General features: G+C 42.7%; 1 protein-coding gene and 1 pseudogene across 2 annotated transcripts in view; one reads left to right on the top strand and one right to left on the bottom strand.

Moving 5' to 3' along the window:
- Positions 1-1,883: 1,883 nt before the first annotated feature.
- Positions 1,884-13,528, top strand: part of ADAMTSL3 (ADAMTS like 3) — a gene marked incomplete at its 5' end in the record, with an annotated part of 559,659 nt that continues 548,014 nt past the window's right edge. The window contains 1 exon segment of the mRNA XM_079701202.1: positions 1,884-1,928. Within this exon segment, the coding sequence (XP_079557328.1) occupies positions 1,884-1,928 (45 nt within the window).
- Positions 2,049-13,528, bottom strand: part of LOC307050823 (actin-related protein 3-like) — a 33,226-nt pseudogene continuing 21,746 nt past the window's right edge. The window contains exons 6-7 of the transcript in view: positions 2,334-2,618; positions 2,049-2,262 (exon numbers count right to left, since the gene is read on the bottom strand). The product of the transcript in view is annotated as an actin-related protein 3-like (transcript). The remainder of the gene's footprint in view (positions 2,263-2,333; positions 2,619-13,528) is intronic.

The raw sequence follows: 13,528 nt of genomic DNA, 5'->3' as shown, positions 1-13,528 counted from the left end.
CAAATATTTTCTCCCATTCTGAGGGTTGTCTTTTGGTCTTGTTTATGGTTTCCTTTGCTGTGCAAAAGCTTTGAAGTTTCATTAGGTCCCATGTGTTTATTTTTGTCTTTATTTCCATTTCTCTAGGAGGTGGGTCAAAAAGGATCTTGCTGTGATTTATGTCATAGAGTGTTCTGCCTATGTTTTCCTCTAAGAGTTTGATAGTGTCTGGCCTTACATTTAGGTCTTTAATCCATTTTGAGCTTATTTTTGTGTATGGTGTTAGGGAGTGATCTAATCTCATACTTTTACATGTCCCTGTCCAGTTTTCCCAGCACCACTTATTGAAGAGACTGGACAGGTCATCTTGCTATGCTATTCGGACCTAGCTGTTACCACCCTCATACCTTCTAGTTACCTATCTATGGCTGATGTCAGCTGTATGTAGGCCAGTCAAGCCCACGGCACTCATGCAAGTCATACTAATTAACCCTCTGGATGGCCGCCTTTATCTTCTTCACTAAGTTCATTGTTTTCTCCCATATCAGAGGAAGAATGCTCCTGTTCGAACCCTCTAAAGGGAAAGTGAGGAAACAGAGGCACAGGGAGATGTAGTTACCAGCCCAATCCTCACTAGGATGAAGTCAGGGATACGGGAGTTGGGAGCTAATGGCAAAGGAGAGCCCATGTGACTTTTATCCTGGAGAAATTCAGGATGCCAGGAGTGGACGCCAGGGAACAGGTGTAAACCGGGGCTCTTGGTCATCCCAGATGGGATCTGTTGAGGGTCCAGAGAGAGGAGCTTCTTTTAGGTGAAGACTGGAGGAGGAAGAGGGTGGTATCTTTCAGTGTTAAGCGTTGCTAAGAGTGGGTACTAGGTCTTTTGGGAGCCCTAAGGACTTTTGGAGGCCAGATTCCGCTTAGATGCTGACCTGTTGGGCGCAGCTCTGACACGAAGATCAGTGGGATGCTCCAGACCCCTGGCTGGATCCCCGCGCACATGGGCGCTCTGGTCTCTCTGAAAAAGGACACTCTGTAACTGACACAACTGGTAGGAGTTACCGAGGGAGCTGGGTTCGTCCTCGGGTGAATTCCCCTGGATACAGAGCGCGCTGTTTAAGGCTCTTTGGAGATAGCTGCTCTTAATACAGTTGACAGTAGGCTCAGCGCTCTATGGAGGCGAGCGCGGTATTTAACAAATTACCCAATAACTCTTGGGCTCCTAGAGGACCAGATTGTACCCAGAGCACCTAGTGGGGTTAAGAAGAGACAGACCAGGCGCCCACAGACTAACTCCTCCTACTGCAGGTCCTCTGTCCCGTTCCATTTCTCCCCACTTAGGCGTATTTCGGAGCGTCCCTTTTAAAAACCAGAAACCTACCGAAAATGCGCCTGAGGGAGGCGATATTGCCTATGAGCAAAAGCAGGTTTCGCACCAAGTCCCAGAAGCATAGAAAGGTGATCTCTCTCTCTCCCCATCCAGGGCAATCGTAATGCCAGATGCATCCCGTCCTACGCCCAGCAAGCAGCCCTGTGTGGCTCTGCTCTCCGGACCCCAGGACAACCCCACGCCCAGCCTCCCAGGCCCATTTTCCCAGCAGCTCCAGTCTTCCCGGGTCTCCAGGCAACAATGAAGCGTGGGCGGCCCCAGCGGCCTCATTTGCATACCGCCGCGGCTTGGCCAATGGGCTGCGCAGGGGCTTTGGAACGCAGTGTTGCCATCAGCGTGTGCGCGTGTGTGCGAGTGTGACAGCGGCTGTGGCTGTGGCCGTGACCGTGGGAGGCTGGCCCGGCGGAGCCCAGCCGCGCGGGGACCGGCCCCGGCGCCCGCTTCCCCAGCGTGTCGCGGCCGCGTGGCCCGGCAGAGCCCAGAGACCATCCAGCCCCGGCCGGGCGCCGTCGAGATGTCGGTGGCGGGGCTGAAGAAGCAGTTCCACAAAGCCAGCCAGGTAGGGAGGCACAGAGGCGAGAGAGAGGGGGACTAGGGAGCTGCGGACCCTTCGAGGCTCCGGGGCCTTTGGGGCTCTGGCGCCCTTAGGGGCCTCTGTTAGGGCTCCATTTCTTCCCGCCTAGGCGGGCGCGGGGGTGGAGTGAGGGGCCGCCTGCTTTCTCCTCCGCTCTTTGGCGCCTCCTCCTTCCCAGCCCCCGGCCCCCAGCTCCACCCCGAGCCACTGTAATTCTGAGAGGTTCTGGGGAGGAGAGCACAGAGGTGGCGGGCCGCGGGGTCTCGGGCGCAGGAGAGAGAGTGGGCGTCCCGAGGCCTGGAGGCTTCGCTTGGTGCCTCTACCGAACCCGCGCCGGGAGGTGGACCACAGAGAGTGCGGTGCTGGCCGGGCCTCCCTCAAGTCCCCCACCTTTTAGTTGGGAGCCCCCGGGGCACGCCCTGCCGCTTGGGAGGCGGCCGCGCGGGCGTCGGCGGATCCCGGGATGCTGTGTACTTGGCGCTCGGCTGGGCCCCGCAGCGCGCCCCGCAGCGCTCCCAGCGCGCGCCTCGAAATGGCCCCTGCCCGACTGCGTCCGGCTCCCGGGCTGGGACGCTACACAGCCGTCCTTCCTCTTCCCACCGTCTTCCTGGTGTCGGCCCGGGGTTGGGCACCAGGCTCCTGCTCGCAAAGAGCCGCCAGTCTGGTGGGGAGACACTGAGACAGACACGTAAACAAATAGTGTTAGACACACCTCCACGCACAGGGGATGCCAGATAATAGAGTAGGGGCATCAGGGAGAGCTTCCCAGAGGAAGAGTCGCGTCATTTGTGAATTAAGTATGAGGAGGAATTGTGGTAGGGGGTGTGGGTGGAAAGGATAGGCGTTCTAAGCGGAGGAAACAGGAAAACCCGCAGGGCGGCATGGAGTTGGTGTGTGTGTGTGTGTGTGTGTGTGTGTGTGTGTGTGTGTCTGTTGACAAGCAAATTTCTATTCTAAGATTTCAGTTTCTTCCAGCTATGGCAGAGCTCACATTGTAAAATCTATCCCACACCTGCACTGCTGGATCTGTTCTACAGATTTCATTCAGAATTCACATTTCAGATGAGGTCTCATCCTGCTTCTTCCACAAATTGGTCCCTGAAATGCAGCTGGAATTGGAGGATTCTCTTCTGTCAGTCTCAGTGCTGTTCCCTCACTTGCATCCCTTCCATGAAGAAACTGGGTGGTGCTCAGTTTCCAGCTGGGGGCACAGTGGTACTATTGGGTTGATAAGGAGTCCTGGATGAGGGGCCAATTAGGTTACCAGGGCGATGGTGGATTCACTGTGGGGTTTGGGCACTTTGAGAGGTTTGTGAGACATTCAGATGTCATTGGCCTGGGAGCCAGTGGATGAGGCCAAGATTGGAACTACAGAGTTTGGGGGGATTTCCAGCCTAAATGGAGATTTAAAAATGTAAGTGCAAGTAAAAGTGAGAAAATGCACAGTGAGCTGCACATAGACTGAAGGGAGCACCCACATTTAGGGACAATGTTTAGGCCAGGACTTGATAAACAGTAACCACTCAATAAATATTTATTAAATAAGTGAAACTTTTGGGGTGGAGGAGCACAGGAAGGAGAGAACTAGTACAACCCAGGAGAGAGGAGTGTCATGGAAACCTAGAGAGGTGGGCGCATTTAAAGGTGGGAACAGTCAGCAAGTGCTGCTGTGAGCTCAGTACTGAGGGGTGGGCAGCCTGGAGGCGAGTGCAGCTGTGGTCAGGGCAGTCAGCGTACTTGCTGGCTAGGCTTGCTATGCTAGCTTCCTTAGCACTGGCAAGGAACTAACCTCTTTTGAAAAATATTCTTTTATTGGATATGGACTTCATGGGAGCAAATCTCAGAGATGAGCAAGACACAGCCCTTGGATGATTGAAATTGGTTTCTGACCACTAACCAGAGTGAGTGGTTGAAATCCCAGGAAGTTATTGGCAATGGTGAAATAATATGCTAGTGATGAGGTCATTTAGTTTAACTACCCATAATCAGCTCATTAAAAAAGAAATGAGCAGAGGGTCTAATTTAGCCTTTTTTTGCATGAGCTGAAATCCTTTGTGACTTTATCTGAAAAGAAGGACATCACAGATTCTCTCTGGGCTTCATTTTGTGGTCAAAGTGCCCAATAGATACATTTTTATCTGTTCTAGGGGTCTTTCTCAGAAATCTTGCAATATGACAGATTTGGTCATATTAGAAATTAGACCAGGCTTAATATAATAAGAGGGAGCACAATAAAAAAAAATGCCATATGTTCTTCTCAGACAACATTTTAACAGCAGTTTTTAATTCACGAAGAACTTTCCTAGGCAGGGGAAAGGGAGTCTGGATGATGTCAATGGCTTAATACTTCCCAGGGATCCAGGACTGGCTCTGCCACTGACTAGCTCTGTGACCTGGGGAGCGTGACTTAACCCATCTGGATGTTAGTTTTCTCTCTGTATAATGAATTAGAGGATTTAGAAGCCATGTCTCTGTTCTAAAATTGATTGTGGTGATGATTGCACAACTTTGTGAATATACTAAAAACCATTGAATTGTATACTTTAAGTTGTGAATTGTATGGTATAAATTATATCTCAAGAAAATACATATCTATCTATATATATCTGTATAATATATCCCAGTTCTGAAATTGTTAAGTAATTCACTTAAAGTATTTCAGAGAAAGACAAAGATTATAAAGTGGACCTTTTACAAATAAGGGTACCAGTACCATGACAAATTGAGATGATTTTTCTCAATGATAGGCAAGGTAAAAATAGCTTATAACTTCCTGGTTACCTGTCCTTTCTTGATACCTTACCTATCTCTGCAGGAAAAAAAAGTCCCCTTACTTTACAGAGAATGAAGAATTGTAAACCCCAGGGATTCTGCATCATTTTGGCAACCTGTGGAGACTAACAGGAAAGAGGAGGAAATCAAGTAAAATGAGAAGAGTACAAGTTGAGTTAATAACGAGATTTAATTAATCCTTTCCTTCAGCATTTGGGATTATAACCCAAGTGTCCCAAGATCATAATTAAATACCTTTTTTCTCTTGAAAAGTTTTCTTTTTTTTTAAATGGTGTATTTTTTTAAAAATAAAATTTTATTTATTTATTTATTTTTGGCTGCATTGGGTCTTCGTTGCTGCACGTGGGCTTTCTCTAGCGGCAAGCGGGGGCTACTCTTCATTGCAGTGCACGGGCTTCTCATTGCGGTGGCTTCTCTTCTTGTGGAGCATGGGCTGTAGGTGCTCGAGCTTCAGTAGTTGTGGCACACGGGCTCAGTAGTTGTGGCGCATGGGCTCTAGAGCGCAGGCTCAGTAGTTGTGGTGCACGGGCTTCATTGCTCCGCGGCATGTGGGATCTTCCCAGACCAGGGCTCTAACGCGTGTTCCCTGCATTGGCAGATGGATTCTTAACCACTACGCCACCAGGCAAGTCCCTGAAAAGGGTTCTTAATCGAGTGGTTTACTTTTCTACTGGTAGGGATGCAGCTTGAGTTATTAGAGATAAACACAAATAGCTTAGAGATGGCATTGTGGTTTCTTGTTAAGCATTGTGCCTGACCAATAAAAATATAACTTACAATAATGATGTCACCACTTATTGATTTGTATTAATTATGTTTATTTCATCATAATTTCCTTGACAGCATTTATTGTTGGTGTAGGATGCTTAGGCCACATCTGTGCTTGCGCTGACCTGGACGCTATGCTAATAGCCAGATTTATTCCCTTTATGGACTTCTAGGAGCCTTATTCCCCATCCCATGAAAGCCTAGTTTTATTCTTTCCTCTTATTCTTCTCTCCCCTAACTAACCAACTGGCGATGACACAAGATGGTGATGACACTTGTGGGCTTCATGTTAAATTTACTTCTTTTTGCCCTTATGTAGCAGTGCTCTTTCATGTGACCCAGGAACACAGTAGGAAATGGGGAGCCCCTAACAAAGTTTTTTTTGTAACCTTCCCCCATTCTCTTTTGATGCATTAATCAGAAAAATGATGAGTGGTCATAAAGGGGCCAAGACATTCTCCCTGTAATGACTAAATGCACAGGCTGACCCTTTAGGGGTAAACACTTCAGAGAAGGATATTCTTTGCAAATTATGAGAATCTCTAGGGAGGCAGTGAATGTATCTTGTTTCACTTTCTCATTAGAGAGAAAGAAAAAGGCACTTTGTAAAATCCATAATGATTAATTTTTTTACTTAGATGCATCAGAAAATGTATTAAGCTAAAACATGCTTGCTCCTTTCCACATAGACTGCTTGATAAATTAATCCATAAATCTATGTGTTATCCATATATTTTTAACTCAGGGTGCTAGAGTAGATGCTGAAACTAAATTAGTTTTAATTTTTTTAATATCTGAAGAACACAGTATAATCCAAGCATTTCTTACCACTGATGCCTTTTCTCTAAAGTAACTGTAATTGAGGCTATCACTTGGAATTTGATTTAAAATGCATTTAAAAGCAGGGATTTTTTTTTTGTGTGTGTGTGTAGTATTCTTTTCAGATTCATTTTTCAACTTTACTAACAAACTGACTATAAATTATATTTCCCATGTTAAGTGTGTGGGGGCGTGTATCATGTGTATTTGGGGGAGGCTATCATTGGCATGCTTTACCCAGAAAATGAAACTGCTGATAAACAGAACTGATACACGATTTTATTTGGCTAAATAATAAGTGAATTTATTCTGGAGAGTCTACATCAGCCAAACGTGGATAGCTAGATTTTCTTTTTCACTAGAAACCTGGGAAAGTATTGAGTTGGGGGGAAGGGGCTAGAGGAAGCGCTGGGGATGATTGAGAAGGCATTGTTGCAATTGTAACTATTCGAGTTCTGTGAGATTCCTTCCGGATGAGCTCTTCCCTTGCAATTCCCAGGGTCATCCCCACATGTTTTTACCACAGCACCAGCAGCAGTGACCTTCCTGAGCCCAGTGCTGTTCCTTCTGACTTTGTAATTCATTGGATTATGGTGTCTTTCCCACTGGCATTGGCTAAATCTTTCTCAAACACTGATGTCACCAACTGCTTTGCCTGATTGAATCATCCATCAGTGGTAGAAGCTGTTGCTATTTCAGGCTGGATGACTTGGGTACTCCCTACTCATGAACCTGATATCTGAGTCATATCTCCTCATCCACATCTGTGTTCTTTCTTCCTTATGGGCCACAGTTCAGACGTCTGGAGGGACCTGTCAGCTAATGCGTGGGTGCTCCTCTGTTTCTCCCAGTGTAACAAGGACAGGGTACACCTGGCTGGTCTCTGCACTCTGCTTTGAACCCCGTCTCCTCTCATTTTCTCAGGAATTTTGCTCCTGTTGCATCTCTCTTCTGCACTGTATTTTCTTCTTTCCTGGATCATTTCCATCGGCATATGGAATGCTCTCTAGTACTGTTGCAGGAAGGGCGACCCCTTCCAGGGCCCGAGAGTGGGCTCTTGTCTAACCCTCAGAAATGAATTGTTGGAGGAGACACACGTGCTGACAAAGCTGGAGACTTTATTGGGAAGGGGCGCCCGGGTGGAGAGCAGAGGGTAAGAGAACCCGGGAGGACTGCTCTGCCACGTGGCTCGCTATCTCGGGTTTTATTGTGATGGGATTAGTTTCTGGGTTGTCTCTGGCCAATCATTCTGGCTCAGGGTCCTTCCTGGTGGTGAGCGCATTGCTCAGCCAAGATAGATTCCAGCGAGGAGGATTCTGGGAGGTTGGTAGGACATATGGACTGGTGTCTCCTCTCTCCTTTTGACCTTTCCTGAATTCTTCCAGTTGGTGGTGGCTTGTTAGTTCCATGTTCCTTACCAGGACCTCCTGTTGTAGGATAACTCATGCAAGTGGTTACTATTGGGCCTGGCCAGGGCGGGTGGTTTCAGTCAGTGGTTCCCCTAACAGTATCGCCTATCTGATAAAACAGTATCGCCTATCTGATAAAAAAGAAAGGAAAAAAATCCTTTCTTGGTCCGAGATCCCGCTTCACCTCCATCCTATTTCTTCTCTCCCCTTCCCAGCAAAATATACTGAGAAAGTTTTTTGTTGCCCCGTTTCTACTTTCTCATCTCCCATTCTCTTCTCAACCCATTCCAGTTGACTTTCCTCTCCATCTGTCTGAGACCACCTTACCTAGGTGGTGAGTGACCTACCTCCAAGTTGCCAAATTGGATGGTCACTTCCCCGTCTGATTCTCAGCAGCCTTTGACCCAGCGGACCATTCTCTGCTTACAACTCCTTCTACACTTGTGTGGTTTTCCTCTGGCTTCAGTGCCTGTTCCCTCAGATCTCCTTTAATGGCTCCCTTGAAAACTTAAGTCCTAGAGTGCCCCAGGGTTCTGGCTTGGAGTAATTCCCCTTTTTTTTAGCCTTGCACTCTGCCAAGGTGTTTTGTCCAGCCTCATGGATTTATACATGATCTATACGTTGATTGCTCTCTAAATTATATTTCTAGCCCAGACACTCCTCCTGAACACAGACCCATAAAAAACTCATAAGTTTAACTGCCTACATCACCTCACCTCTTGGATATTTAAAAGGTTGTCAAATATTAGATGTCCAAACCTGAACTCTTAATTTTCACCACCCCAACCTGTTTTCCTGCTGGTGGTTTCTATTTCAGTCAATTGTTCAACTGCTCAAATAAAATAAGACAAAAAAAAAGATTCATCTTTGATTTTTTTCTTTCTCTTATCCCTAATTCATCAGAAAGTACTTCCTCTTGTTTCTACTTTAAAAATGTATCCCTCATTCACTTTACCTCTTTCTGGCTCTGTTACTACTATCCTTGTTCTATCACCTCTTGCCCACATGGTTGCCAGAGCCTCCTCACCAATTTCCAGATCTTTCTTCCTACCAGGTACAATCCATTTACCCACAGTGACCTGAATGCTGTTCTAAAAATGTATCTCAGACTATGTTATTCTGTTAATGTAATGTAGACTGCTTACAAGTCTTCAGTGCTTCAGTGGCTTCCAGTTGCTTTTAGAATAAAACCCCAACTTCCTCCTCTGGCCTGTGAAGCCTCACATAACTTGGCCTCTCCCTTCCCTCTCCTGCTGCTGTTCAGCCACGCTGGCCTCTCTTTGTTCCTTTGATGTGCTAAGGTCTTCTTTTCTTTGGGCCTTTGCCAGAGCTGTTTCCTCAGCCTTGATGCCTTTCCTCTAGATCTTTGCAAAGTGTTTCCTTATTGTCATTTAGATCATAGCACAGATTACAGGCCACTTTGCCAGAGAAATCTTCCCTGACTACCCAATTCAAATAGGCATATGCCCTCTTTATCACACTGCGTAACTTTTAAAAAACTGTATGATAAATATTTTGGTATTTTGATGACTGAGTTCAGTACAATTGGTTTCCTTTATAATCCCATGTATTTTTAAATTAAACTTTTTTATTTTGAGATAGTTGCAGATTCACATGCAATTGTGAGACAGGATGCAGATACCTTATGCCCTTTGCCCAGATTTTTCCATCTTGCAAAACTATAGTACATTATCACAACCAGAATATTTACATTTACATTATCTAATACATGGATATGGTATATCTCTCCATGTATTTTGCTCTTTGATTTATTTCATCAGGATTTTGTGGTTTTTAGCATACATGTCCTGTACATGCTTTGTTAAATTTACACCTGTGACCTTGCTGAACTCATTTATTTACACAATACAGAACAGATTCATCACCATAAGGATCATGAATGTTGCCCTTTTATGGCCTTGCCCACTCCTCTTCTGCCCCCACCCGCTCTGTAATGCCTGACAACCACTAATTTGTTCTCCTTTCTATAATTTTGTCATTTCATAAGTGTTATATAAATGGAACCATATAGTCTGTAACCTTTTGGCTTGGATTTTTTATCTCAGTGTAATACTGTAGAAGTTCATCCAGGTTGTTGTATGTATCAATAGTTTGCTCCTTTTTAAAAAAAATAAATTTATTTATTTATTTTTTATTTTTGGGTGCGTTGGGTCATCATTGCTGCACGCGGGCTTTCTCTAGTTGTGGTGAGCGGCAGCTACTCTTTGTTGCGGTGCACAGGCTTCTCATTGTGGTGGCTTCTCTTGTTGCGGAGCATGGGCTCTAGGCACGAGGGCTTCAGTAGTTGTGGCGTGCGGGCTCAGTAGTTGTGGCTCACAGGCTCTAGAGCTCAGGCTCAGTAGTTGTGGCACATGGGCTTAGTTACTCCGAGGCTTGTGGGATCTTCCCAAACCAGGGCTCAAACCTGTGTCCCCTGCATTGGCAGGTAGATTCTTAACCACTGTGCTACCAGGGAAGTCCAGTAGTTTTCTCCTTTTTATTACAGATATCAGTTTGTTTAACCATTTACCTGTTGAAGGACATCGGGATTGTTTCCAGTTTGGCTATTAGGAATAAAGCTGCTATAAATATTTATGTACAGGTTTTATGTGAACATAACTTTGCATTTCTCTGGGTTGAATGCTTAGGAGTGCAGTTGTTAGATCACATGGTAGTTACATGTTTAGTATTTTAGGAAACTTTCCCTCTTTTCTAGAGTAACTATCATTTTATATTCCTACAATAATGTATGAGGGTTCCAACTTTTCCACATCCTCTCTAGGATTTATTGTCACTATTTTTATTCTAGCCATTCTATTAGATGTATGGAGTTACGTCATTGTGTCTTACTTTGCATTTCACTAATTGCTAATGGTTTAACAACTTTTCATGTACTTATTTGCTTTCTGTATCTCCTCTTAGGTCAAATGTCTATTCACATCTTTAGCCCATTTTTAAATTGGAATTTTTTTTTAACTGTTGACTTGTGAGAATTCTTTATAATATCCTAGAGTATCCTCCTTTGTTGGATGTATGGTTTGCAAATATTTTCTCCCAGTCTGTAGATTGTCTTTTCATCTTCTTTCACAGACCAAAACTTTAAAATTTTGATGAAATGCAGTTTGAGAATTTCTCCTTTTATGGATCATGTTTATGGTATCTAAGAACTCTGCCTAGTCCAAGATCTTGAAGATTTTCTCCTATGTTTTTTTCTAAAAGTTATACAGTTTTGTGTTTTACATTTAAGCCTGTTGTCCATTTTGAGTTAATTTTTTATAGGGTATGACTTAGGTTGAAGGTCATTTTTTAAATTTTTTTTTTTGGTTTATGCGTGTTCTTTTACCCCAGCACCATTTGTTGAAAAGGTTATCCCTCCTCCATTGAATTGCTTTTGAACCTTTGACAAAATCAGTTGGGCATACTTGTGTGGATCTATTCATGCCTTCTCTATCCTATTCCACTGATCTATCCCTTGGCCAATAGCACCCAGTCTTGACTGTCACTACCTGATGTCTTGAAATCAGACTGATTCTTTCCACATTATTCTTCTTTCTCAAAATTTGTTTTAGCTATTCTAGCTCCTCTGTCTTTCCATATAAATTATAGAATAATCGTATCTATATCTACAAAAAATACTTCTGGAATTTTTATAGGAATTGCACTAAAACTGTGTATCAGTTTAGAGAGCATTGACATGACTCCTATGTTGAGTCTTTAGCGTAGAAGTCCTATACATGCTTCGTTAAATTTACACTTGTGATCTTGCTGAATTCATTTATTAGTTCTGGGAGGGATTTTTTTTGTGGGGGGGGGTTGTTTGTTTTGGTTTGGTTTTTGGTATATTCCTTGGAAATTTTTTGTAAACACTCATGTCATCTGTAAATAGGGACAGTTTTAGTTCCTTCTTTACATTTTATATGCCGTTTATTTACTTTTTTTTTGGCCTTATTTCACTGGCTAGAACTTCCAGCATTATTTTGAATGAGCGTTGACAGTGGAATCCTTGCCTTGTTCTCCACCCTTATGGAAAGGCTTTCAGTCTTTCACTATTAAGAGTAACGTTAGCTGTAAATCTTTCGTGGATGCTTTTTAACATGTGAGGAAGTTCTCTAATTCTATTATTTCTGAGTGTTTTTTAAATCATGAATAGGTGTTGAATTTTGTCAAAGGCTTTTTCTACATCAGTTTATATGATTATGTGATTTTTTTTCTTCTTTAGCCTGTTAATATGGTGGATTACATTAATTGATTTTTGAAAATTGAACCAGTTGGGTGTCCTTAGAATAAAACCCACTTGATCATGGTGTATATTTCTTCTTATATATTGATGAATTAATTCTATTTGCTAATGTTTTGCCATGGATTTTTGTTTCTATATTTTTGGGATATTGGTCTTTATTTTTTGTACTGTGTTTGTCTAGTTTTAGTATCAGGTAATACTACTTTAATAAAATGAATTGGGAAGTGCTTACTCTTCTGTTTTCTGGAAGAGATTATGTAAAATTGATGTTAATTCTTTTTTAGACATTTAGTAGAACTTTCCAGTGAAAACATCTGGGCTTGGAGATTTCTCATTTGGGAGTTTTGTTAGTTTGTGTTTTTTAAGGAATTGGTCCATTTCATTTAGGTTATCAGACTTATGTGTGGAGAGTTATTCATAGTATTCCCCTATTAATCATTATCATCAGTTCCCTTATTACATGTGTATAGGGTCTCTTTGTCTTTTGATATTGGTAATTTCATGCCTTCTCCCTTTTTCTTTGTCAGTCTTGCTAGAGGTTTGTCAGTTATATTGATCTTTTCAAAGAACCAGGTCATTATTTCATTCTCCCCAATGTTTTGCCATTTTCAATTTCATTGATTTCTGCTCTTATTTTATTATTTCCTTCCTTTTACTTGCTTGGGTTTATTTTGTTCTTTTTATAGGTTCTTGAGGGAAGCAGACTATTGATTGGAAACATTTTCTCTTTTCTAACGTATGCAGTGAATGCTATATATTTTCCTCTCAACACTGCTTTAGTTGTGTTTCACTAATTTTGATATGTTGTATTTTAATTTTCATTCATTCAGTGTACATTTTGACTTCTCTTGAGACTTTTCTTTGATCCACGATTATTTACAGTGTTTGTAATTTTTCCTGTTTAACCCTGTTTTTGATTTCTAGGTTGATCCCAATGTCATTAGAGAATACATTCTATATGATTTTGACTTTTAAAAATTTTGTGAGGTTTATTTTATGGCTCAAAATGTGGTCTTTTGTTATATGTTCTGAAGGCACATGAAAATAGTGTGTATATGCTGTTGTTGGGTGGAGTATTCTGTAAATATTGATTAAATCCTGTTGGTCAATAGTGTTGTTGAATTCAATATACTTATTGGTTTTCTGTCTAGTTCTTTTAATTGTTGAGAGAAGTCTCTAAATATAATTATCTATAATTATATCTATTGCCCATATTTTCTTTCACTGCTGTCAGTTTTCCCATTGCATAATTTGCAGTTCAAGTGTTTGGTAAATACACATTTAGGGTTTCTATGTCTACTTGGTAGATTTACCCTTTTAAATTCATTATCATTATTTAATGTCCCTCTCTGTCTCTGCTAATTTTATGTGCCCTGAAGTCTACTTTATCTGATATTAATATAGCTAATCCTGCTTTCTTTTGGTTAATGTTTGCATGATATGTATTTTTTCATTCTTTTACTTTTAACCTGCATATATTGCTTTACTTGAAGTGAGTTTCTTGTGGACAGCATATAGTTAGGTCATGGTAATTCACTCCACCAATATGTGTTTTA

This window comes from Hyperoodon ampullatus (genome assembly GCF_949752795.1).
Source record: "Hyperoodon ampullatus genome assembly, chromosome: 3".
Taxonomy (NCBI): domain Eukaryota; kingdom Metazoa; phylum Chordata; class Mammalia; order Artiodactyla; family Ziphiidae; genus Hyperoodon; species Hyperoodon ampullatus.
This window is presented reverse-complemented; position numbering and strand designations above follow the sequence as displayed.